Here is a 15,032-nt window from a genome sequence, read left to right as displayed (position 1 = left end):
TACAGTCTGCAGAGAAGTTCATTTGTCGTGCTTATGACACCAGTGATGTCAGCTGCAATGATGCAAGAGCCACTCTTTTCTCCAGATGTCGGGGACCTGAGGCTCTACCCCCTAAGTGATGCTGCTCAGTGGCATTTTAGAAGAGCACATTATCAAGCTCTAGTATGGAGACAAGCAAACAAAACAAATCTAATTTTACCACCTATAGAGGAAATGGGATGGAACGTCATCAATGGACACCTGGAACCCAAACTGATGTCTGTTGCAGCAATCCCCAAAAGCTGCAGCTTGATGATTACCTGTAGATGCAAGTGTGGTTGTAACACAAGCAAATGCAGTTGTCGCAGTGCTGGCTTGCTCTGTACAGGTGGCTGCAAATGTAGAAGAACTCAAGATCACCCATGCCAGAATGCTAGCAGTTCAGACTAGGGATGCACACCTCACTTCAGGTAAGTTAGCAGTTCTTTCTCTAAACTTTTTATCTCCATTTTAACACACCTTAAAAGAACAAACATCAAACACACCATAAATCCTAATGTGTGACTTTTTCTTTCCACAGTGACTTTTTGCATTGACAAGGAGCTTCAAGTGTCCATGGAGTGAGAGGCACTCTGTTTATCTTAAACCGCTGTAAATAAATTTGATGTGTATTTTTATTCATTCTTAGTTAGATTTGAAGTTTAAGACTAGTGAATATGGTTCATTTTCTGAATGCTGTTTGCTTTGTTACCTTTATCCCATCTGTTATTAATAAATGTCAAATTATGACTCCTGCTCTACCTTTTTTTTATTACCTTAATTCCATGCAATATGTTAAATAAACATTTTATGACTCCTGCACTATTTTAGCACTTAAATATGACATATGGGCCATATGCTATGTTGTTTAACGGATTAGTTTAGAAAGAATGATAAAACATGAAAAAAATAATTTATCTCATTTTAATATGCAAATTAGAAGGCTTAAAACTCAGAATTCATCTTGGTAAACACAATATTCAGAATCAGCACCCTCAAATTATGTAAAAAACATGGTTTACCAACTTTTCCTCAAATTTGCCGCTAGAACTCCTCTTTTGTGAAAATTGTACTAGTCTATTACATGTTGATGAAGTTTGGGGAGCACTGATTTTAATTCCACGATTATGAGGTCTGTTAGAAAAATATCGGACCTTTTTATTTTTTGCAAAAATCTGATAGATTTGAATCACGTGTGCTTGCATGAACAAACCTTGAACCTTCGTGCACATGCATGAACTTTTTCATGCCTGTCGATTTCATCATTTGCTGGTCAGCAGCCTTTGTGTGAGGACGTGTGTAGTGCGCTCGGCGGATTTTCATTGCAAGGAAAAAGACGGAACGACTGGAGCAGCGCCGCATCCAATTTTGCCAGAAACTGGGCGACAGCCAGGTGGAAACCATTCGGATGATTCAGACGGCTTTCGGTGACTTTTCAGTCGTGTGACTATCCGAGAAATTGTGAAAGAGGTGGGCATGTCACAGCATGTCCTGTGAGACTTCAACACGGAGGCGCTTTTGCTCCGCCGTTAGCAGCAGCATGAATTTCACCGTCACTCTTTTCATGGCCAAATCTTCTGTCACAGTGTAATGTACCGAAAAAGTGCTGATGTCCCCCTCTTCCGCAATTTCTCGGACAGTCACACGACGGTCCCACATCACCATAGCATTCACTTTGGAAATGATCTGGTCATTTCAGCATGTTGATGGCCGACCGGAGCGTGGCTCGCTATCCACCGTTGTGCGGACATCTTTAAACCGGTTGTACCGCTCCTTAATCTGTGTGATGCCCAAAGCATCGTCACCAAAAGCGTCTGAATAATCCGATTGGTTTCCACCTGGCTGTCGCCCAGTTTCTGGCAAAATTTGATGCAGTAGCGCTGCTCCAGTCGTTCCGTCTTTTTCCTTTCAGTCGACAGGCATGAAAAAGTTCACGCATGTGCACGAAGGTTCAAGGTTTGCTCATGCAAGCACACGATTCAAATCCATCAGGTTTTTGCAAAAAATAAAAAGGTCCGATACTTTTCTAACAGACCTCGTAAAATTGCCCATGATAATGTGCACTGCATCCAGATGTCGGTTCAACTGTAGGCTGATGTTACTGTGTTAAAGTCCGAGTGCCAAGCTAGCATTAGCATTCAGTGGAATGTAAACAGCAGTTAGCAACTCTCCAATAAACTCCAGAAGTAGGTAAAACTGTCAGCATTTAACAAATATTCCAGGTCTGGGGAATGGTGGCTGGCTACCATCGCTATATTGTTACCCCAGTTGTTGTGGATGTACATACATAACCCTCCTCCATTGTTCTTACCGGAGTCACTGGTCCTGTAGAGGTGCGACATTGGATATCATACTAACTTGATAGCCGAGTATGGGATGGATGAGTGTAGCCAGGTTTCTATAAAGAGCAGGACACAGCAGTCTCTGGTGATGTTATCTGAAGCCACCTGCAGCCTCAATTCGTCCATTTTAATAGTGAGGGATCTTACATTGACAAGGGAGTGGCTGAGAAGCAGTGGTTTCGTAGCCTGGCTAGCCCGCTGCATTCCCGCTTTTGCTTGCACTTCATGCACTGCCTCTGCTTCCTTCTCTTTTGAATGGTGATACACGGAGAACCGTGGGCCCTTGCTATCAGAATCATAATCTAATTTCTTGCCGAGTAAGTTCTAGCATACAAGAAATTTGATCTGATGTCACTGCTGCATTAACAACAATAAAAAGAAAAGGAAAAAATACTCTGTAAGAAGTCATTGGTGCATAAACTACAATAAAAAGGAAAGGAAAAAATACTTCTGTTAGAAGTAAAGTTTTCAATTTATTTTCATTTCTATAGCACCAAATCACAACAGAGTTCCCTCAAGGCGCTTCACACAAGTAAGGTCTAACCTTACTAACCCCCAGAGCAACAGTGGTAAGGAAAAACACCCTCTGAGGAAGAAACCTCAAGCAGACCAGACTCAAAGGGGTGACACTCTGCTTTGGCCATGCTACAGACATAAATTACAGAACAATATACAGGAAATGCTGTTAGTGCACAGGACAGGAGGGTCACCAGTACAAATACAACTCCCATCTCTGGATGGAGCTGCACCTTAAACAGAGAGAAAAAATACAGAATCAAGCATCAGAAAGACAAGAAATACTGTATAATTTGCTAGCATTAATCAACAAGAAAAACAGAAGAAATACTAAGGTGATCGCGGGCCACTAGCCCTAAGCTTCACTAAAAGACCCAGAATTTAGGTAAAGTTGAGGCTGCGGCATGCTCCGTTTACTAATAAAATGAATTAAAAGAGTAAAAAGCGTAAAACAAAACTATACCAGTATGCTAGCCATACGAAAGGGAAAATAAGTGCGTCTTAACTCTGGACTTGAAAGTCTCCACAGAATCTGACTGTTTAATTGAGGCAGGGAGATCATTCCACAGAACAGGGGCACGATAAGAGAAAGCTCTATGACCTGCAGACTTCTTATTCACCTTAGGGACACAAAGTAGTCCTGCACCCTGAGAATGCAAAGCCCGGGCCGGTACGTAAGGTTTAATTAGGTCACCTAAGTAGGTGCCAGTGAACAATTTTATAGACTACTAGCAGAACCTTAAAATCTGATCTCACTGGGACAGGAAGCCAGTGAAGAGATGCCAAAATGGGTGTAATGTGGTCGAACTTTCTGCTTTGTGGCAAAGGTCTGGCTGCAGCAATTTGAACCAATTGGAGACCCCTAATGCTAGACTGCGGTAAACCAGAAAATAGAACATTGTAGTAGTCCAATTGAGAAGAGATAAATGCATAGATCAGGGTCTCAGCATCAGCCATAGACAGGATGGGGCGAATCTTCGCTATATTTCGCAGGTGGAAGAAAGCAGTCCTCGTAATATTTCTAATGCGGAGGTCAAAGGACAATGTAGGATCAAAAATTACCCCAAGTTTCCTCACTTTGTCAGTGTGATGTATGACACACAAACCTAGGCTGAGCGTTAACTGGTCAAATTGATGCCGATGTATCACTGGACCAAGAACCATCATTTCATTCTTATCAGAGTTTAAAAGTAGGAAGTTTCTACACTTCCAACTTCTCACTGATGCAAGGCAATCTTTTAAGGATTTTATGTGAACGAGATTACCGGCAGTTATCGGCATGTATAACTGAGTATCATCAGCATAACAGTGAAAGATAATCCCAAAACACCGCAATATGTGCCCAAGGGGTGCTATATAAAGGTAGAAAAGCAGGGGGCCTAAGACGGACCCCTGTGGAACCCCAAATTTCATGTCACTAAGGTTAGAGGTAGTGTTACTGTACAAAACACAGTGAGAACGACTGGTCAAGTATGACATCAGCTATGCAAGGGCACTCCCAGTAATCCCAAAATGATTTTCCAGCCTATCAAGTAGAATGTGATGATCCACTGTATCAAATGCAGCACTGAGATCTAACAGCAACAGAACCGTAGTGGTGTCCGAATCCACTGCAAGAAAATCATTCACCACTTTAGTGAGAGCCGTCTCTGTGGAATATTTTCTAAAAGCAGACTGCAGTGGCTCAAAGAGATTATTCTCAGTAAGATAGCCTACGAGCTACCGTGACACTACTTTTTCCAGAATTTTAGAGCAAAATGATAGATTTGATATCGGCCGATAGTTTGTCAATACACTAGGGTCAAGATTAGGTTTCTTAAGTAATGGTTTAATCACTGCAGGTTTGAAACATTTAGGAACAGATCCAGAAGTTAAAGAAAGATTAATAATTTCCAGCACAGTCGGCCCAAGAGTGGGCCACAGGTCCTTAAACAGTTTGGTTGGTATAGGATCAAATAAACAGGTTGTGCTTTTTGTTGACATTACGAGTTTTGTCAGCATGCCTAGTGAGATACTGTCAAATTCTGTATCAATCAATCAATCAATTTTTTATATAGCGCCAAATCACAACAAACAGTTGCCCCAAGGCGCTTTATATTGTAAGGCAAGGCCATACAATAATTATGTAAAACCCCAACGGTCAAAACGACCCCCTGTGAGCAAGCACTTGGCTACAGTGGGAAGGAAAAACTCCCTTTTAACAGGAAGAAACCTCCAGCAGAACCAGGCTCAGGGAGGGGCAGTCTTCTGCTGGGACTGGTTGGGCCTGAGGGAGAGAACCAGGAAAAAGACATGCTGTGGAGGGGAGCAGAGATCGATCACTAATGATTAAATGCAGGGTGGTGCATACAGAGCAAAAAGAGAAAGAAACAGTGCATCATGGGAACCCCCCAGCACTCTACGTCTATAGCAGCATAACTAAGGGATGGTTCAGGGTCACCTGATCCAGCCCTAACTATAAGCTTTAGCAAAAAGGAAAGTTTTAAGCCTAATCTTAAAAGTAGAGAGGGTGTCTGTCTCCCTGATCTGAATTGGGAGCTGGTTCCACAGGAGAGGAGCCTGAAAGCTGAAGGCTCTGCCTCCCATTCTACTCTTACAAACCCTAGGAACTACAAGTAAGCCTGCAGTCTGAGAGTGAAGCGCTCTATTGGGGTGATATGGTACTACGAGGTCCCTAAGATAAGATGGGACCTGATTATTCAAAACCTTATAAGTAAGAAGAAGAATTTTAAATTCTATTCTAGAATTAACAGGAAGCCAATGAAGAGAGGCCAATATGGGTGAGATATGCTCTCTCCTTCTAGTCCCCGTTAGTACTCTAGCTGCAGCATTTTGAATTAACTGAAGGCTTTTCAGGGAACTTTTAGGACAACCTGATAATAATGAATTACAATAGTCCAGCCTAGAGGAAATAAATGCATGAATTAGTTTTTCAGCATCACTCTGAGACAAGACCTTTCTAATTTTAGAGATATTGCGTAAATGCAAAAAGCAGTCCTACATATTTGTTTAATATGCGCTTTGAATGACATATCCTGATCAAAAATGACTCCAAGATTTCTCACAGTATTACTAGAGGTCAGGGTAATGCCATCCAGAGTAAGGATCTGGTTAGACACCATGTTTCTAAGATTTGTGGGGCCAAGTACAATAACTTCAGTTTTATCTGAGTTTAAAAGCAGGAAATTAGAGGTCATCCATGTCTTTATGTCTGTAAGACAATCCTGCAGTTTAGCTAATTGGTGTGTGTCCTCTGGCTTCATGGATAGATAAAGCTGGGTATCATCTGCGTAACAATGAAAATTTAAGCAATACCGTCTAATAATACTGCCTAAGGAGAGCATGTATAAAGTGAATAAAATTGGTCCTAGCACAGAACCTTGTGGAACTCCATAATTAACTTTAGTCTGTGAAGAAGATTCCCCATTTACATGAACAAATTGTAATCTATTAGACAAATATGATTCAAACCACCGCAGCGCAGTGCCTTTAATACCTATGGCATGCTCTAATCTCTGTAATAAAATTTTATGGTCAACAGTATCAAAAGCAGCACTGAGGTCTAACAGAACAAGCACAGAGATGAGTCCACTGTCCGAGGCCATAAGAAGATCATTTGTAACCTTCACTAATGCTGTTTCTGTACTATGATGAATTCTAAAACCTGACTGAAACTCTTCAAATAGACCATTCCTCTGCAGATGATCAGTTAGCTGTTTTACAACTACCCTTTCAAGAATTTTTGAGAGAAAAGGAAGGTTGGAGATTGGCCTATAATTAGCTAAGATAGCTGGGTCAAGTGATGGCTTTTTAAGTAATGGTTTAATTACTGCCACCTTAAAAGCCTGTGGTACATAGCCAACTAACAAAGATAGATCGATCATATTTAAGATCGAAGCATTAAATAATGGTAGGGCTTCCTTGAGCAGCCTGGTAGGAATGGGGTCCAATAGACATGTTGATGGTTTGGATGAAGTAACTAATGAAAATAACTCAGAACAATCGGAGAGAAAGAGTCTAACCAAATACCGGCATCACTGAAAGCAGCCAAAGATAACGATACGTCTTTGGGATGGTTATGAGTAATTTTTTCTCTAATAGTTAAAATTTTGTTAGCAAAGAAAGTCATGAAGTCATTACTAGTTAAAGTTAATGGAATACTCAGCTCAATAGAGCTCTGACTCTTTGTCAGCCTGGCTACAGTGCTGAAAAGAAACCTGGGGTTGTTCTTATTTTCTTCAATTAGTAATGAGTAGAAAGATGTCCTAGCTTTACGGAGGGCTTTTTTATAGAGCAACAGACTCTTTTTCCAGGCTAAGTGAAGATCTTCTAAATTAGTGAGACGCCATTTCCTCTCCAACTTACGGGTTATCTGCTTTAAGCTGCGAGTTTGTGAGTTATACCACGGAGTCAGGCACTTCTGATTTAAAGCTCTCTTTTTCAGAGGAGCTACAGCATCCAAAGTTGTCTTCAATGAGGATGTAAAACTATTGACGAGATACTCTATCTCACTTACAGAGTTTAGGTAGCTACTCTGCACTGTGTTGGTATATGGCATTAGAGAACATAAAGAAGGAATCATATCCTTAAACCTAGTTACAGCGCTTTCTGAAAGACTAGTGTAATGAAACTTATTCCCCACTGCTGGGTAGTCCATCAGAGTAAATGTAAATGTTATTAAGAAATGATCAGACAGAAGGGAGTTTTCAGGGAATACTGTTAAGTCTTCTATTTCCATACCATAAGTCAGAACAAGATCTAAGATATGATTAAAGTGGTGGGTGGACTCATTTATTTTTTGAGCAAAGCCAATAGAGTCTAATAATAGATTAAATGCAGTGTTGAGGCTGTCATTCTCAGCATCTGTGTGAATGTTAAAATCGCCCACTATAATTATCTTATCTGAGCTAAGCACTAAGTCAGACAAAAGGTCTGAAAATTCACAGAGAAACTCACAGTAACGACCAGGTGGACGATAGATAATAACAAATAAAACTGGTTTTTGGGACTTCCAATTTGGATGGACAAGACTAAGAGTCAAGCTTTCAAATGAATTAAAGCTCTGTCTGGGTTTTTGATTAATTAATAAGCTGGAATGGAAGATTGCTGCTAATCCTCCGCCCCGGCCCGTGCTACGAGCATTCTGACAGTTAGTGTGACTCGGGGGTGTTGACTCATTTAAACTAACATATTCATCCTGCTGTAACCAGGTTTCTGTAAGGCAGAATAAATCAATATGTTGATCAATTATTATATCATTTACCAACAGGGACTTAGAAGAGAGAGACCTAATGTTTAATAGACCACATTTAACTGTTTTAGTCTGTGGTGCAGTTGAAGGTGCTATATTATTTTTTCTTTTTGAATTTTTATGCTTAAATAGATTTTTGCTGGTTATTGGTGGTCTGGGAGCAGACACCATCTCTACGGGGATGGGGTAATGAGGGGATGGCAGGGGGAGAGAAACTGCAGAGAGGTGTGTAAGACTACAACTCTGCTTCCTGGTCCCAACCCTGGATAGTCACGGTTTGGAGGATTTAAGAAAATTGGCCAGATTTTTAGAAATGAGAGCTGCTCCATCCAAAGTGGGATGGATGCCGTCTCTCCTAACAAGACCAGGTTTTCCCCAGAAGCTTTGCCAATTATCTATGAAGCCCACCTCGTTTTTTGGACACCACTCAGACAGCCAGCAATTCAAGGAGAACATGCGGCTAAACATGTCACTCCCGGTCCGATTGGGGAGGGGCCCAGAGAAAACTACAGAGTCCGACATTGTTTTTGCAAAGTTACACACCGATTTAATGTTAATTTTAGTGACCTCCGATTGGCGTAACCGGGTGTCATTACTGCCGACGTGAATTACAATCTTACCAAATTTACGCTTAGCCTTAGCCAGCAGTTTCAAATTTCCTTCAATGTCGCCTGCTCTGGCCCCCAGAAGACAATTGACTATGGTTGCTGGTGTCGCTAACTTCACATTTCTCAAAACAGAGTCGCCAATAACCAGAGTCTGTTCCTCGGCGGGTGTGTCGTCGAGTGGGGAAAAACGGTTAGAAATGTGAACAGGTTGGCGGTGTACACGGGGCTTCTGTTTAGAACTACGCTTCCTCCTCACAGTCACCCAGTCGGCCTGCTTTCCCGGCTGCTCGGGATCTGCCAGGGGGTAACTAACGGCGGCTAAGCTACCTTGGTCCGCACCGACTACAGGGGTCTGGCTAGCTGTAGAATTTTCCACGGTGCGGAGCAGAGTCTCCAATTCGCCCAGCCTGGCCTCTAAAGCTACGAATAAGCTACATTTATTACAAGTACCGTTACTGCTAAAGGAGGCCGAGGAATAACTAAACATTTCACACCCAGAGCAGAAAAGTGCGGGAGAGACAGGAGAAGCCGCCATGCTAAACCGGCTAAGAGCTAGTAGCTGCGCTAAGCTAGCGGATTCCTAAAAACACGCAAAGTGAATAATGTGTAAATAATTTAGAGGTGATTCAGCAGAAGGAGTGCTTTAGTTAAGGCACGTAAAGATTACACTGGGAAACAAATCGTAAACTAGATAACTAGATCAATCTAACTGCGCAGATTAAACAGCTAACAGATACAGAAAAACACCGCTGTGCTCCGGAACAGGAAGTGATACAATACCGCAGTGAGAGCCAACCACCAGTAGAGGCAAGCAGATACTGCCTTCTGACCTGAAGATCTGTAGATCTAGGTAATACCTCAGTAGTGGCACCCACATCAATAGCAGGGTGTAGTGGCTGGATTAAGGCATGTCGGGATATGTTTAACCTGTTGTCTTCTATTTTCTTGCCAAAGTAATCCAGGAAATCTTGTGCTGTAAAAGGAGAGCGAACTACAGGTGGTTGTCCATGCAAAAGTGTTGCCACCGTGTCGAACAAGAACTTTGAGTTATGCTTGTTTTTGTTGATCAAATCAGAGTAGTAAGTCTGCTTTGTAGCCAATGATACATGCTTATAGTCTAAGATAACATCATGTTCATGTGAAGTTCACGTTATTAATGCGTGATGGAGTTTTGAACATTTCAAAATTTTCTTTGTGCACTTGCACAAAGCCTCGCACAATTTACAACAGTGTGAGACGAGTTTACTCTCCAGCATGGCAGAGTGCATGCAAGGGTGCGGATCAGAGTCGTGCAAGTGTCAGGGGCCTTAACTGTGCTCTTCCATGTGACTGTGCTGGCAGCTGACATACCTTCCTTGTGGTTTCAGCCGATGCTGGATTGGTGGTGCTAGAGCTAGTACATACTGTTCTTTAAGTAGCATAGTGAATTGTGAGACAATAGCCAAACTATTCAAGTTAGTGGACCCTACTGAGCCTGGAATGTCAGATACACAGTACCTGACCACAGACTGGAATAACTGTGTTCTGTGTCAGGAAGATAGAGATGAGATACTGAAATGTCCAGCTAATTCAACACATGGCAGAGATGGGGAAGGATACAAGACCATAGCTGAATTTCTTGTATCACCAGATGCTACCAGGCCCTTTCGTGAACTCCTCTGCTGTGGATGCAAGAAAGGGATGCAGTGGAAAGTGCCACTGTGATGGCTTATGCTTTTAGAACTAATGTTGCATTTAACTATAACTGTGACCTCTTTTATGTTGTCACTGTGCCACTGCAGTTGTGTTTTCAGAGCTAATGTTGTATTTCAGCATTCACTGTAACTGTGTGACCTCTTTTTTTGTTGTCATTAAAAACAAGCAACCAAAAAAAAAAAAAAAACCCCACAATATTTCATTGATTTAGATGAAAGTTTTTAAAGATACACTAATGCCAATTCAAATGTTTGACCTAATGGTGGTGCTAGAGGGGAGGTCCTAGGGTCACCAAAATCAATAGACTTCATCCTCAGGGGGCCATGAATGTTTCCAGATAATTTGAAAAGAGTTGGATGAAAGCTATTGGAGTTAACGTGCTAATGTAAAAACTCTGCAGTGACGGACACAGTGGCAGTCCAAGATAAACCATAATATCCCTCCCTGACTCATTGTTTGGGGATATAAATAGTACCACTGCATTCCTCATCCCTAAAAATGTAGGATTAGGCACCGGGATCAAGACTCTTGGTGGTGTAGAACCTGAGCTGCTAATAAAACATCAGTGTATGGTGGCCATCTTGGAAAATGGCTGCCTCTGCAATGCCCCTACAGCCAAAAATGATCTTTAGGGTATGCTTGAACACTATGCCAAATTTTGTGCTTTTATCGTCAAAGTCACGATTTATCCACATATCTACTCTGCTACTAGTCAAGTGTCAAAATAATTGACCACATTATTTTTAAATGACTGGTAAGTCATGAAATGCTTATGCAAGAAAATACACTGTGAAGCCCGATAAGTTAATTTAACAACAAAAAGTTGAAACTAATTACATAAAAAAGATTTTTAAGTGGCACTGTTTTAAGTGAAAGGAATATTTCACTTAAAACAATTAATTGGTGCCACTTAAAATTGGTTATGTAATCAGTTTCAGCATGTTTTTTTTGGGGGGGGGGATTACAGTGTACATTGTGGTAATTGTATTATACGTATGTCCTGTATAATTTGAGAGGAACCTTTTTACAATGGTGACTCTATTTCTCAAATAGGATGGCACCAGATTGACAAAGTCCAGAGGTGAAGGGACAACAAACAAGAGCAGAACACACACTGATCTTTGAATGACGAATCATGACAGCATGCGCACATGCCATCAATTTTGTTATCTGAAAACTGACATCCGAAGTCCGTCGTGGCTCTCTTACCTCTCACTAGATTACATTCTATGTTAAAAGACTTGTTTGGGCATCCAGTTGTGTCACTTCTGAGTGCATATGCATGTCATTTTATCGGTCACAACAGTTAAAGGGGACAGAAAGTGACCAAAGTTGCTTGCATCAAATTAGAACAAACATTTTGCTCATTTTCCCCTCTTTTTTCTTCATTCATTTTTTTCAGCCACATATCCATGTTTGGATCGCAGCTGCAGCAGACTAAGCTGCTCATCCCACACTTCCCTATCCTTGGCCAAATCCTGTAACACTTCCAGGAGGATCCTGAGGCCTTCACTAGATAGCTGGGAAATGTAATCCCTCCAGCATGTCCTCAGTCTTCCGTGGAGCCTCCTCCCAGTTAGACGTGCCTGGAAGACCTCCCTAGAGAGACGACCAGGGGGCATCCTCACCAGATGCCTGAGCCACCTCAACTGGCTCCTTTCGATGCAAAGAAGCAGCAGCTCTTCTCCAAGTCTCTCTCAGGTAGTTGAGCCTCTCACCCCGTGCAGGAGTGTGAGCCCAGATACCCAACAGAAGAATCTTGTTTCTGTCACATGTATTTGTGACGTTATCCTTTCTGTTATTACCCATCACCGTAGGTGAGGATCGGAGCGTAAATTGACTGGTAAATTGAGAGCTTCGCCTCCTGACTCAGCTCCTTCTTCACCATGATGATTTTATTTATTTGTTTTTTTTGTAGCCTTTTAGAAGTATTAGACATGGACTTACTGCCCTGTGCTCTTAAAGCAAATGGTATACAAGCAAACTGCAGGAGCTCAATCTTAAGTCAAAATTTGACCAAATAAACCCCTAAATGAAATGACAATATTCCAAAGGCAGGATTGGTTTCTTGTGAGCTGTCTTGTGATCCACCATCAAACTTGAACTATTTCATTCCACACATTTGTGCCTATATAATATTAATTATTAAAAACAAAAACTCAGCTCGTTCTGTGACGCAGAAAAGCTCCAAAGCAGCTCCAAAACAAGCACGCAGCAGTGCTGTGCCCCCACCCTCACCAAAAACAAGTAAAAAGAAAAATTCTGACTGAGAATTATTTCTGAAACACAACGATTATATATGTGCTCAATGTTTAATAAATGTCCAGGGTGAATCAACTCTGTCTCTGTCGATTTGAGTGCTGACACAACTTAAAGATCATTGAACCCTGAACCCGATCCCCTGCTAAGGGACACAGTTTGGGGGTGAGGTCTACCTCCCCCTTCCTTTCCACACCAGCAGGTTTGAGCCCGGCACTATAAAAGGTCAGTTTGTGCTGAAGTTGTTCAGTCTCTCCTCCAACACCACCAGGTAAGACAAAGTGCAGAAGTTAACTGGAACTCTGTCAATTCTCAGGCACAGAGACAAAACCTCAAAGGGACAATTTGTACCTTCATTCCAGGGAGCTCTGAGTTCAGCATAACGGTTTTGTGAATTTTGTGTGTTTGCTGTTAATCTTGATCTGAGATGAAGCAGCAGTTAATTTAATTCGAAACCCAGTTTCTTACTCGCCAGATTATAGGTGATTTTAAAAGACAGGCAGATGCTTTGTGGAGTTATTTATGCAGAGAAGGACGGGACTTCATGTCAGATTCTGGAAGGACTGGGGTGTTTATGGAATGCATGATGGGTGACAGTGTGATTCGTAATCAACAACGTGTACCTCATGTTTGTCCCTCAGACTACCATCATGAAGTTTTTGGCGCTGGCTCTTGCCCTCCTGCTGGCTGTCGGTGAGTACTGATTATGACTTTTCCCCAATTTGTAATTACACGAAATTGTTTTAGATATATTTTCAAAAGAAATCTGGAATGTATCCCAAGGTGCTGAACTTTGTTTTCTTCCTTCTTCGTCACTCTTAGTTCCTTTATATTTGTTGATCTTGCCTCTTAAGGTTTTGTTTTACATCATCAGGCTCTCAGGCTGCTTCTATGAAGCAGAAGAGGTCGGCGGATCCTAACCTCCAACAACTCCTACAGGATCTGCAAACTTTTGCAGACTCCTTTATGAAACACAGAATACAAGGAATCCAACAAATCGAGGACACCTTTAAAGACAACACTGCCGGGTAAGGGTGCCTCTAAAGGCCACTAAAGTGCCTCTAGATCATGTGATCATTTATGCATTCCTTTCCCAAATCAAAGCTCACCAATTTGTGATGAAACCTTGTTTCCCCCCCTTTCCTTACTGTTTTTTCCCCACAGGGATAATGTGGCTGACAATCTCAAGGTGGCATACGCAAATCTTTTGCCTTTTAGTAATGTAGCCTTAAACTCTTGCCTCAAGCCAATGGCTGAAAGTGCTGACAATGCAATCGAAAAGTTGAAGGCCAAACTGGAGGCCAATGTTACTAAACTGATTGATGTCTTGGAGAAACACTTCCAGGAGTACGAGACCGGATTTGGTCCAATCTACCAAGGTTACGCTACCGCATGCAAAACTAGCATCGAACAAGCGAAAACCCAACTGGCTCCAAAGCAGGAGGAGATGATGAAGAAGGTGTCTGAAAATTTGAAGGAGACAAAGGCTGCCCTAATAGCGATATTCCAAATCGATGTCACTGAAGAAAAGCAGACTTATCAGACGAGCATGGACACTGCTGCTAACAACTGTGTCCAGAAATTCAAGGAAGCTGTAGGTTTTCCAACGGATGATGCGGATCCAGAAGCAGCGAAGAAATGGCTGGTTTCTACCTGCATGGCCCTCAGTGAAAAGTTACAGCAGCAATAAACCGTCTCCACCGTGTTCATCTAACTAACTTCACCTTCCTGTTTCTCCTCTATGAAGTCCAACCTTCTCTCCACTCCTCCCTTCAAGCGCACACACAAACCGCCTCCCCACATGAAACAAATTACTAACCATCGCACTTCTTCATGATAGCATGACAGGAAATGTGCCTCTTTCACTCGCTGTCCATCTCTTTTGTCTTTCTTGAACCGTGTTTGTGCCCAGTGCTCAAGTTTGTACACAGACGTAAACATGTTCATACACTTGATTTACACTTTACATATGATGACCAGCTGGTTGCATTTTGGGCAGGAATTGTACGTGAATATTCACAAGTGAACCTCTGTGTAATGATGCTTGTCTGATGAGAAATGTGCTTGAACAGAATACAGCTCAATAAACATCAGACTGTCTGTACGTCTTTGTCTCCGACTAGTAAATTATACATTTCTTTCAAAGGAATAAAGGTTAGCATACACACATATGTACACACATATGTACTGTAAATGTGAACAATATTGTTTTATATTACACTCAACAAAAATATAAATGCAACACTTTTGGTTTTGCTCCCATTTTGTATGAGATGAACTCAAAGATCTAAAACTTTTTCCACATACACAATATCACCATTTCCCTCAAATATTGTTCACAAA

At 41.7% G+C, this 15,032-nt stretch overlaps 1 protein-coding gene across 1 annotated transcript; it reads left to right on the top strand.

The window, feature by feature from the left end:
• Positions 1-431: 431 nt before the first annotated feature.
• LOC117508922 (apolipoprotein A-I-like) lies at positions 432-14,794 on the top strand. Its single transcript, XM_034168760.1, has 5 exons — positions 432-449; positions 13,331-13,382; positions 13,564-13,717; positions 13,854-14,356; positions 14,519-14,794. The coding sequence occupies exons 1-5, from the start codon at positions 432-434 to the stop codon at positions 14,524-14,526; spliced, it is 735 nt and encodes a 244-aa protein (XP_034024651.1). The 3' UTR covers positions 14,527-14,794.
• Positions 14,795-15,032: the final 238 nt, after the last annotated feature.

This window comes from Thalassophryne amazonica, chromosome 4, assembly GCF_902500255.1.
Source record: "Thalassophryne amazonica chromosome 4, fThaAma1.1, whole genome shotgun sequence".
In the NCBI taxonomy this organism is placed as follows: Eukaryota; Metazoa; Chordata; class Actinopteri; order Batrachoidiformes; family Batrachoididae; genus Thalassophryne; species Thalassophryne amazonica.
Note: the sequence above shows the minus strand (reverse complement) of the source record. Positions and strands in the feature narration are given on the sequence as shown.

Bases quoted from the DNA above. Each gene is read 5' to 3' on its own strand.
- LOC117508922 (XM_034168760.1), top strand. The intron at 13,383-13,563 runs GTGAGTACTGAT...TTACATCATCAG, and splicing joins TGCCCTCCTGCTGGCTGTCG to GCTCTCAGGCTGCTTCTATG. The intron at 13,718-13,853 runs GTAAGGGTGCCT...TTTTCCCCACAG, and splicing joins TTTAAAGACAACACTGCCGG to GGATAATGTGGCTGACAATC.